This window comes from Wyeomyia smithii, chromosome 3, assembly GCF_029784165.1.
Source record: "Wyeomyia smithii strain HCP4-BCI-WySm-NY-G18 chromosome 3, ASM2978416v1, whole genome shotgun sequence".
NCBI classification, from domain to species: Eukaryota; Metazoa; Arthropoda; class Insecta; order Diptera; family Culicidae; genus Wyeomyia; species Wyeomyia smithii.
Genome location: NC_073696.1, coordinates 134,327,161 through 134,339,815, shown reverse-complemented (window position 1 = coordinate 134,339,815; position 12,655 = coordinate 134,327,161). Strand labels below are relative to the sequence as shown.

General features: G+C 36.9%; 1 protein-coding gene across 1 annotated transcript in view; it reads left to right on the top strand.

Annotated features, from left to right (window-relative positions):
- Positions 1–12,655, top strand: part of LOC129731409 (cytoplasmic phosphatidylinositol transfer protein 1) — a 162,740-nt gene that overhangs the window by 106,877 nt on the left and 43,208 nt on the right. Inside the window, exons 3-5 of the mRNA XM_055691392.1 lie at positions 8,075–8,163; positions 8,243–8,250; positions 8,315–8,386. Coding sequence (XP_055547367.1) covers positions 8,075–8,163; positions 8,243–8,250; positions 8,315–8,386 — 169 coding nt within the window. The remainder of the gene's footprint in view (positions 1–8,074; positions 8,164–8,242; positions 8,251–8,314; positions 8,387–12,655) is intronic.

Genomic DNA, 12,655 nt, shown 5'->3' with positions numbered 1-12,655 from the left:
CCTATACGAGTTGTGGTCGGAAGCTGGTTTTCCCTGTTCACTTTCACTTCCAATCCTGGGGTACAATATTTTGCTCCAGGAACAAGTCCAATGAGCGCCTCCTGGCAGTGCCGGGTAGATTCCTCAACAACTTGAATTCAATTTTATCTAACCCAGGCGCGTTATTGTTACAGGACAGAAACAGAATCCGGGCGTACTTTCCTGGTTGAATAAAAATTTCCATCGACTTGAAGACTCTTCGATTTCGTTGACTACATTACGATTTCGCATTCTTCCTGCTGTGCTCCAAAGAGTGCTAATCGATGTTTCTCTTGGGGGTTCGTTCACGAACCGACGCCAATGACCGCGTTTCTTTGCTCAGACCAAGCTTTTAAACTTGTTCACAAGCTCCGAATACCAATTGAAATCGACGGGTTTGCCTTCCTCCCGGACGCGTTGGATTTGTCACCATGAATGCGTTTGATTTACTCATCACGTGCAAATCTCATAGTAGGAGCTAAGAAAACTCTCATTCATACAGCGTAATAAGGAGTCTATCGTAAGGGCTTTCTCCGAATTTTATTTAATTAAGGTAAATAAAAGGGAAATTTAACTAAAAGTGAAGTAAATAATCATTCAACTGAGTTGAATTTGGTGCTTACTCGAATTTCAACTATTAGAATCTTAGCAAAATAATTTTCAGCTGATTTTAACAGTTTTTTTTTTCACAACATTTATTTGACACAGAATTATAACAGTTGTTTGTAAGTTTTGAGGGATCGGTTTTTCCTGTCATTACCAAATCTTACGTGAAATAATAAAATTTTGACACTTCTTTTTCTTTCCAAACCCTTACGTAGTTTTTGGATGACCCCTAAGCTTCTATTCGCCACGAAAGCAAAATAACAAGTGATATGACATTACGACAGGCTAACAGATATCACATAGAGCAAATTTTCAGTTAAATTATTGTTCGGATGATAACAATACTGCAAGCCAGGGTGAGATTGTGCCAGTGCACAGTGGTCCACTCTATAGCAAATCACGGTCAAAACCTCAAACTCATTTTTAAACGATTGGAATTGAAGAAATACGGTTTTCTAACACCCTTAAACTCATTTCCGTATTAAAGTAGACTTCATATATGTAATATTTCCGGTTTTTATAGATGAATTATTTGTTATTTTTGTCTATTTTCATGCTTTTATCGCAATATTTCAGTAACCACTTGACCGATTTAGCTCCATCAACCGTCAAACAAACGGAATTTCAGTCTTCTTACACTCTATTGTTTGTAATTTAAATTCGTATTATTTTTTCTGAAGATATGACCAAAATAGTGTCAAAATATTTACATAATATACCTATAATTGCCCTAAATGGTCAAAACTCACCATACGACCACTCAAATGATTCGGAATTATGAAGTTAGGTTAATTGTGACCACATAATGTGTCTAGGTAATTACTGACCAGTCCTGGACATACCCCGTTGTTCAGTTTATTTCAACTAAACCGAACTCCGCCATGCGACCCTTTTTTTCCTGGTTCTAATCAATTTAAAAATGTAATCCTGTACGGGTGTATTCAAGTAAGTTTTTATACTTCAAGCATCAAAGGTTAAAGGAACTTCAAAAGGTAAACTAGTCTTTTTATTCTACAGTATAATAATAATATTTACAACAAAGGAAAACAATTGAAACAAAGGAAAATTATTATTCTTAAATTTTTTAGATTAATCATCTGATTCTGAGCCAGATTGTGATTCATCAGTTTCTGACTCAGATGACTCGACTTCTGAATCTACGTCAGTCTCTTCTTTCGCTTCATGCTTAAATAATTGCTTCACTTCTTCAGGAAGATCAAGATGATGCTTTTTAGTTGGTTTAAGGTGCTGGAAAATTGTCTCGGTATGTGTTTCCTGGTCTGTCTTTCCGTGCAAAATTGTTACGGCATGATTTGATGGGTTTGTTGCTCCATTCTTGGGCTTCTTCCAACATCTTTTCCACGGGAAGAATAGATTTTTTTGTAATTTGGTGACCATGGATAAGTAACTTATGTAAAGCTGTGGGCATATTAAACCACCAATATAACTCCACGTATAGCTCCGCTGTTCCCAAGCAATAAGCTTTTAAAAGCTTCAGTATTCAGTTCGCTGCAGCAAGAAACAGCTATTAGAATATTTCTTGTCCTTTCTATCAGTCATCTACACCGCCTGTTTCGGAGCTCATTTTTGGGTCTGCAAAACAACGACGAGCAGTGTTCCCATCATTGGAATTGCCACAACCACCTGGCTTGGGTCTATCAATTAGCAGACCCACTCGAGTTCGTACGTTGGTACTTCTAAGAGTAACTCAAAAGATTGTTTAAACTTACCATTGTCCATTTGGGATTCTCGGTTGTGTGCACAAGAAAAATGAATCAGCGGCTACACTTAAATATTGTGTTTTCCATGTTATATATATTCGAAACAGACGTTTGTGAAGCACGTGTTCCTTGGCTACTACGATTGAATGAAGCGCATGAACCTGATACGCAATCAGAATAACTTGTTTAAAAATATGTTCTTGCTCTCATAAATTAGATTAAAATCAATTTATCGGTAGTTTTTGATAACTCGAACCTTCATCATTTTGAAGCTTATGAATTTCCCTTTCAAATGAAATGGATAGCGGGCACTCATGGGCAACTATAGTTTCGAGGCATATTTAACCCGGAATATGTTTATAAGACAACAATTTAACACAATACACAAACCTCTAGTTGTTTAAAAGTTCCTGAAATCAATAGAAATATTCCTTGGACATATGTGAACAGATTTTCTGAAGACATCACTCATGTACGTGCATCCTGTTAAGCTACAGGATGGTCTCAAGTTATGAAATGCATACAGTGATTAATCACTGATTATCCCCGAAAAAAACCTAAATTAATCCACCTAGCGGTCAGACCCAGCCTTTCTCATTCAAACTTTTATTTGTAAAAATAGATTTACATGAACGCTTCAATCCAATAAATGTATATTCACTCTTTAGGTTCTAAAATATTGATGTTGAAATCTATACATATAAAAATGTAGTCCGGTCTGTCTGTCTGTTTGATCCATATAGGCTCGAAAACTACCGATCCGATCGACGTGAAAATTTGTATGTAGGGGTTATTGGTCCCGATAAAGATTCCTATGATAGTTTGAGACCCCTCCTTCTCCTGGAAGGGAGGGGTCCCATACAAATGACACATAAATTTCTGCACAACTCAAGAACAAACTAAGCAAATGAAACCGAATTTGGCATGTGGATGTTTTAAGGGGAAACAAATATGTCCATAATAGTTGGACGCCCCTTCCTTTTCTGGAAGGGAGGGGTTCCATACAAATGAAACACAAATTTCTGCACATCTCGAGACCTAATCAACTAAATGGAACAAATTTTGGCATGTAAATGTTTTTAGTGGTAAAAAATATGCCCATAATGTTTTGACACCTTTCCTTCTTTCGGAATGGAGGGATTCCATTCAAATAAAACACAAATTTCTGCACATCTCGAGAACTAAGTGAGTAAATGGAACCAAATTTAGCATGTGAATGTTTTTAGGGGTAACAAATATGTCCACAATGGTTCACCCTTCTTTTTTATGGAAGGGAGGGGTTCCATACAAATGAAACACAAATCTCTGCACATCTCGAGAGCTAACCAACCAAATTTGGCAGGTGAATGTTTTTGGAGGTAACAAATATGTGCATAATGATTTGACACCCCTCCCTTTTCTATAAGGTAGGGGTCCCATACAAATGAAACACAAATTTCGCACAGCTCAAGTACCAATCAAGAAAATACAACCAAATTTGTTATTTGAATGTTTTTAGAGGTAACAAATATATCCATAATGGTTAGACGCCGCTCCCTCTCCTGGAAGCACATGTTTCTGCACAAATTTCTGTACATCTCGCGAACTAATCAACTGAATGGAATCATATTTGGCAGGTTAATGTTTTTAGTGGTAACAAATATGTTCCATAATCGACCTCAGGCAACATTTTGGATCATAAGATGGCAACTTCCGGTTGCTGGAAAAAAGCCAAAAATGGCCGATTTCCACCCAATATAATAATATCCGAATTTAGAATGATGCACAGGAGCTAAAATCGACCACAGATACCAATTTGAATTCTAAAATGGCGACTTCCGGTTTTTGAAAAACAGCTGAAAATGACCAAATACCACCCAATATGAGTGTTTCTTTAACCAGAATGACATTCAAAATCCAGAAATTGCCTCTAAATGCCATTATGAAATCCAAAATGGCAACTTCCGGTTTCGGAAGAACAGCGGCTAACGACCAAATACCACCCAATATGGGTTTTTCCGGTGTCAGATTGATGCCATAAAATCAGCTGAAAATAACCGAATACCACCCAATATGAATATATTCAGAATTAAGGCGATGTACAGAAACCAAAAGTCGAGGATGTTGTCATTTCGATAAAACCAATCGTTTCAAACGATTTGTTATTTGACTTTGATCTTATCCGATTCGTTGTGCATTTGCAGACTTTAAACACATCGCAAGGAATCAATGAATTTCGAACGTTCAAATAGTACGATACCACATTTAAATTATGTTGAGGCCATATATTTTGATCAAAGCAGGTATAGTTTCAAATAGTCTTTGAATTTCTTTTCTCTCCATAACTTTTGAACCACATATTAAATTGTTATGGAGTTTGTTATTTGTAAGTTTGAGAGATGAATCGTTCGTATGACACTAGTTATGTTCAAATAAGTCATATATTCTTTGAGATAATAGACTTTCGTTGTTTTATTAACAATTTAATATATAACGGTTGCTCAAGTTCGATTATAATCAAGTGTTCAATAATAATTCATCAGTTAACCCCTAACTAGCCCGCTCATCTCATAATAATATTGATCAAATTGGTTGTGTAGTTTCTGAGATAATGAAGTTTCGTGATTTTCACATTTCGGTACATTACAGACGAAGTTACAGTTCGATTACAGTAAAATTCAATAGGGTATTATGAGGCAGCTAGACTTATTAATTGACACTAATTTTGTGGAAATCGGGTCAGCCATCTTTGAGAAAAGTAAGTGAGTTCAAGTAGTCTTCGGAATATGTTCCTTTTCATAGCTGGATTTCACATTTTTAAACATAAAAGGCAAAGTATTAGTCCGATTGTAAAACAAATCAATAGGGTCTCATGGGGCAACTAGACCTTCCATTTGACACTGATTTTATGAAAATCGGTCCAGCCATCTCTGAGAAACATGAGTGAGATTAAACAGTCTTCAGAACACGTTTCTTTTCATAACTTTTGAACCACAAGTTCAATCTTTATTAAATTCAAGAGTTAAGGGTATTTCAGGTAGCCCGTTCATTTGAAATCAATTTTGTTCAAATCGGTTGTGTAGTTTTCGAGATAATGATGTTTCATGATTTTTACATTTTAGTATATAACCTCTAAACTAAAAATCCGATTACAATAAAATTCAATAGGGTCTTATGGGACAATAAGACCTTTCATTTGCAATTAATTTCTTGAAAATCGGTCCAGCCATCTCTGAGAAAAGTGAGTGAGAATAAAAATCTGCACATACACACACACATACACACACACATACAGAAAATGCTCAGCTCGTCGAGCTGAGTCGAGTGATATATGCCATTCGGCCCTTTGGAGCACTTTTATACTTTCGGTTTTGCAAGTGATTGCTATACCTTTCTAGGAGAAAGGCAAAACACGATGTTTGTCCATTCTTAATACTGTAAAAAAATCAAAACTCAACGGATTACACTCAAACTTTGGATTTATGTCCCGAAAGGATTAAGGAAGTATAAAAAAATTTAATTCTGCGGATTGGTTCACTTTGATTTTCGAGGTTTTGGCTGCTCTTGGACCACTGTGCAGTAATGGCATTAATTGCCAGCTATCCCTTCTGCCGCTTCTATTACTTTAATAGCAGCGCTTGCGTACATGCATGTTTCGAATTGGGAACCACACATATGTACGCGCCCAACGCGGAGTTGTAGCCCACGTTTTTTATTTGACTGGAAATTCGAAATGATATTTTTTTAGCGATGGAGCTGGTAGAGATGGTCGGGTTTCGGGTTTTCAAACCCGAAACCCGTACCCGACGGGTTCGGGTCGGGTTCGGGTTTGAAAATTTTTGAAAGTGTCGGGTAAGGGTCGGGTTCAGGTTTGGTGAAAAAAAATTTCGGGTTCGGGTTTGAAAATTTCGGGTTCAGGTCGGGTTTGGGTATGAAAACCCGAAACCGGACTATAATATCTATGAAATCTCGGGTTCGGGTTCCACAATTTCGGGTTCGGGTTTCATAGAAATAAAATTTTCGGGTTCGGGTCGGGTTCGGGTTTGAACGAATAAAAAAATTTCGGGTTCGGGTCGGGCTCGGGTTTCGACCGAAAAAAAAAATTCGGGTTCGGGTCAGGTACGGGTTTGAGAAACATCAAACCCGTACCCGACCCGTGCATTATGGTGCGTTAAAAAGTGGATATGTAGCGAATGAGTAGACTATGCTGATTTTTGACAGAAATGATTATTACAAAACAGTTTGAAACGCAAATAACAGTCATTGTTTTTCGACGTAGAACTACGTCTCTCAGGAAGTTACGCTACATACTCAGCTACATAGGAATGTAAAATAAAAATCTAAATGCGGAAAAAGTAAGAAATATGTCCAATTTCGAATGCTAATAAATCGGTTAGTTTTCGATGGATTTCCTTCGTTCTTGCAGTAATAGATTGGAAAATTTTCTAAAACTCTTCCCAAATGAAGATAATTGTAATTTTATTATTCAAACTATTGTACTATTGAAAATAGTCAAGCCTTGTCAAAACGAAAAGTCCGACTGATTGGTCGTTATATGATTGCTTCCTAAGCACGGTCGACAGAACCATAAACCTTGCAACTTGAAATATGCTATTTGGCCTATATAAGAGCCTGATGCAGTTGGAGCCGCTCATAATAGTTCTAGACAGCGACAACAGCAATCCTCCCTTAGCAGCAGCAGTAGCAGTGCAGTGGATACCAGTGGCAACGTAGAGCGGCCACAGCTGTGGCATGGCAACGGATAGCGCAGCAGTTGCAGTGGGTCTCAGCATCGATAGCATCAGTAGGGTCAGCTGAAATGCGACACTCCTTTTAATGAAATACTGTCTTGGTGTGGTAGCGAGCAGCATCAGCAGTGAATACATCAGCCGGCGCTTCCTCTGATAGAAAAGTTGGATCATTTTGTTCAGAAGAATATTACTGTCAGTAATATTACAGAGATGCGATTAGCATTATATCCAATTTTGAATTAATCAATTGTTCTTTTGAAAACAAATAAAACACTTATTTGAAGAGGTAATATCTTTGGGTACCAGAAGCAGTATGGTAACAGCCTCAGCGGTAGGTGCAGCCGGCACTTCCCTGAGGCCGATGTTATAAGAAAGTAAATGGAAGCGGTACGGCGAAACAGTTCTGGATGTGCTTAGACGCGCGTCAGTTTTCGTTGTTAATATTATTCCCCACATGAAACGATGCGGTTTCGTACGATAGCGGCGGTATTAGCAGTAGATGCATTTGCTAACACTTCCTCCAGTGAAGCCGTGTCTAGTTTTCAATGTGAAAACACCTTTCTACTGTGTTGGCTGTGCGCCTTAGTCCTCACTGTCAAGGTAACTCAGAGATGTCAGATAAACACTACATCCTTTGTTAAATTGAACAATTGTCCGTATAAGGACAACAAATGAATTAATGAAGATTTATTTTTTCCTCGTTTTGCGCTATGATCGAAAGATGACTATCTCTACCAGCATGCACAATCTGACTGTTAAAACTTGTTTGCTCCGCATAGTGTTTGTTCCATTCCTGTTCAGTAATATATATGCATATTACAATTCGATAGCACTTCAACTTCTCATTTGCACAAAATTTAGAAAATATTACATACTAGTAACGTATCGAACAACCTTGTGTAGTTCTACGTCAACCTTGCGGTCGTGGCTTTGCGTACAACCCTTGTGATTTTTTTTAAATTTTTCTGTATCGAGTAAAAGGCCAAAACTTTTTTACAGCCGCTTGCCATATTGGATCCAATCGTTTTGCCCTAGAGTATTCTACATTGTTGAAAAAGGATGGAACTATTATCCTTTTACTATTACTGGTGAGAATTTGTTTATTGTGTAACCTTTCTTTATTCTATAATAATCTTTGCTTATCTCTATTGTATTTACTTTTTTTAGAATATACGGTATGTAATGAAATAATTGTCAGTAGCGGATGCGTACTAACTAACTTTTAATAAATGTTTTCAGTGCTCTTTTATTCCAAGACTAAATATATCAATTCGAACAAAGTTTGAAAACAATGCAGGTATCTCTGAGAATGTAAGTATGTTTTTCTTCTGAAATCCGTTTAGCATCATGGCATTTGGTACATATGTCGTTTTTTATAACATCATTTGGTGCAATCACACCGAAAAATTCGTTCCAAATATTTGTGAAGCACGTAAACAGAGTATCAAGAACATTGGATCTTGCCAGAGACTTGTGTTGAACGTTTTTCATTTTAATTTTCCGGATAACTAGTACAGGCTTTTAAAACATAAGAATGGTAAAGCACAAAGAAACAGATGAAGAAAAATCCTAAAAAATCCTTATTCGAAACGTTACACTCATGCGACACCATGTGAGCTTATTGCCTACTAACTTTTTTCGTAAAACGGTTTTTTTCTTTGCTAATGAATGTGCACGCTTGCTTATAGCGACACTAGCGGCATTACTGCCCACTAAGCAAAATTTCAAAATAATCGTTATTTTTCTGGTCGATGGAATCGTCATGTACTATTTCTGAAAATTCGTTAAAAGACTAGGTAAGACGCCTTTATACTAATAAAACCTAAATTAATCCACCTAGCGGTCAGACTAAGCCTTTCTCATTCAAACTTATTATTTGTAAAAAATAGATTTACATGAATGCTTAAATCCAAAAAAGGTATATTCACTCTTTGAGTTCTAAAATATTGATGTTGTAATTGAGGTATAAAATATGAAATTTGACGTAATGTTAGTGCTAAAGAAATAGCAAAATAAAAGAAATGACTCTTAATTTCGAACAATTTAATCACCAGCGATACCGGGAACGTTCAAATGGTACGATAACACATTTAAATCATGTTGAGGCCATATATATTGATCAAAGCAGGTATAGTTTTGAATAGTATTTGAATTTCTTTTGTTCCCAAAACTTTTGAACCACATATCAAATTGTTATGAAGTTTGTTATTTGTGAGTTTGAGAGATGACTCGTTCGTATGACACTAGTTATGCTCAAATAAGTCGTGTAATTCTTGAGATAATAGACTTTCGTTGTTTTGAAAATTTAATACATAACGGTCGCTTAAGTTCGATTATAATCAAATGAAAAGGGAACGTATGGGGCAGCCAAACTTTGAAACCACGTGTTCATTCATAATTCATCAGTTAACCCTTAACTAGCCCGTTCATCTGATAATAATATTGATCAAATCGGTTGTGTAGTTTCTAAGATAATGAAGTTTGTGATTTTCACATTTCGATACATTACAGACGAAGTTACAGTCCGATTACAGCGAAATTCAATAGGGTGTTATGAGGCAAAATCTGTTTGCAAAAAAAAATCAATAGGGTCTTATGGGGCAACAAGACCTTTCATATGACACTGATTTTATTAAAATCGGTCCAGCTAAGTCTGAGAAACATGAGTGCGATTAAATAGTCTCCAGAACACGTTTCTTTCCATAAGTTCTGAGCCACAAGTTCAATCTTCATAAAATTCAAAAGTTAAGGGTTTTTTAGGTAGCCCGTTCATTTGAAATAATTTTGTTAAAATCGTTTGTGTATTTTCTGAGATGTTGATGTTTCGCGATTTTGTTATTTTGATACATAATCTCTAAACTAGAAATCCGATTGCAATAAACTTCAATATGGTGGTCTTATGGTGCAACTGGGCCTTTTATTTGCAATTAATTTTATTGAAATCGGTTCAGCCATCTCTGAAAAAATCGAGTGAGATTGGAAGAGCGTTACACACACACATACAGAAAATGCTCAGCTCGTCGAACTGAGTCGAGTGATATACGACATTCGGCCGTTTTGAGCACTTTTATACCTTTAGTTTTTGCAGTGATTGCTATACCTTGCTAGGAGAAAGGCAATAATATTTCGTTGCTGTATGATATTGGTCACTAAATATTACTATTTATCGTTCATATATAGTTTTGCAATTACATCTGCGATCATAGTCCCGTTTAGACCCTCCTACCTCGGTAGCTACGCTGGTTGCGATATCATTGAGCGTACTCTGTGAAAACAACTTAGGGGAACAACGGGCAAGACGGTCACCCTAAGGAAATCATTCATTATTCTGCTCAAGGCACAACATTGCAACCAAAGATATTCATAATACTCGACATTGACTAGTGCTTTCCATAAAATAATGCAAACCTTTCCTTTTTAGAGTGATTTTATATTAGTTTTCACTAAAATAACGTGCATATGAAACGGACCGGCTGTGTATTTTCTGAGATGTTGATGTTTCGCGATTTTGTTATTTTGATACATAATCTCTAAACTAGAAATCCGATTGCAATAAACTTCAATATGGTGGTCTTATGGTGCAACTGGGCCTTTTATTTGCAATTAATTTTATTGAAATCGGTTCAGCCATCTCTGAAAAAATCGAGTGAGATTGGAAGAGCGTTACACACACACATACAGAAAATGCTCAGCTCGTCGAACTGAGTCGAGTGATATACGACATTCGGCCGTTTTGAGCACTTTTATACCTTTAGTTTTTGCAGTGATTGCTATACCTTGCTAGGAGAAAGGCAATAATATTTCGTTGCTGTATGATATTGGTCACTAAATATTACTATTTATCGTTCATATATAGTTTTGCAATTACATCTGCGATCATAGTCCCGTTTAGACCCTCCTACCTCGGTAGCTACGCTGGTTGCGATATCATTGAGCGTACTCTGTGAAAACAACTTAGGGGAACAACGGGCAAGACGGTCACCCTAAGGAAATCATTCATTATTCTGCTCAAGGCACAACATTGCAACCAAAGATATTCATAATACTCGACATTGACTAGTGCTTTCCATAAAATAATGCAAACCTTTCCTTTTTAGAGTGATTTTATATTAGTTTTCACTAAAATAACGTGCATATGAAACGGACCGGCTGTGCTGGTAAGACGGCCTTATGAAAGACTATAGCAAATTTCTTTTCTATACGGGACGACGCACTGCGAAAAAAAGCACGTGTTTAAAGCTTACCGTCCGCTGCGCTGATGGAATCAGTCACATCATTCACATGTAGTATATTTACAGGTTTTAACAACGTTTCTAATGATGATTTTTATTTCAAATGAGAGTTAATGACTTTAAGTCTCATCTCACGTGCTAAGAATGCTGAAAGAAACAATATCAAATGGATCGTCGTTTTCTCAGACTGCCCATTTTGCGAACACAACGACGGACCGTCTTGCCCAAGAGGCAAAGAATTTTTTGGATCGATGTGATTTTCGAAAACCTAAATTAATCCACCTAGCGGTCAGACCCAGCCTTTCTCATTCAATTTTTTATTTGTAAAAATAGGTTTACATGAACGCTTCAATCCAATAAATGTATATTCACTCTTTAGGTTCTAAAATATTGATATTGTAATCTTTACATATAAAAATGCAGCCAAGTCTGTCTGTCTGTCTGATCCATATAGGCCCGAAAACTACCGAACCGATCGACGTGAAAATTTGTATGTAGGGGTTTTTGGTGTCGATAAAGGTTCCTATGATAGTTTGAGACCCCTCCCTCTTCTGGAAGGGAGGGGTCCCAAATATGTTCCATAATCGACCTCAGACAACATTTTGGATTGTAAGATGGCAACTTCCGGTTTCTGGAAAACAGCCGAAAATGGCCAATTTCCACCCAATATAATAATAGCCAGATCTAGAATAATACACAGGAGCTAAAATCGACCACAGATAGCATTTTAAATTCTAAGATGGCTACTTCCGGTTTCTGAAAACAGCATAAAATGACCAAATACCACCCAATATGAGTTTTTCTTTAACCAGTATGCCGTTCAAAATCCAGAAACTGTCTCCAAATGCCATTATTAAATCCAAAATGGCGACTTCCGGTGTCGGAAAAACAGCGGCAAATGACCAAATACCACCCAATATGGGTATTTCCGGGACCGTAATGATGCACTGGAGCCACAAATCGACTTCAGACAACATTTTGAATTGTAAGATGGAAACTTCCGGTTTCTGGAAAACAGCCTGAAATGGACGATTCCCATTAAATATTAGTATTTCTGGAACCAGAAAGATGGCCAGAAGCTAAAAATTGATCACAGACACAATCTTGAATTTTAAGATGGTGACTTCCGGTGTCTGGAAAACAGCCGGAAATGACCAAATACCATTCAATATGAATGTTTTCGGAACCAGAATTACGCCCAGATGACAGAAATTGATTTCACAGGCAATTTTTAAGTCCAAAATGACGACTTTCGGCTTCTGAAAAACAGTCCAAAGTAACCAAATATCATCCAATATGAGTTTTTCTTTAATAAGTATCCAAAATACCATTTTGAAATCCAAGATGG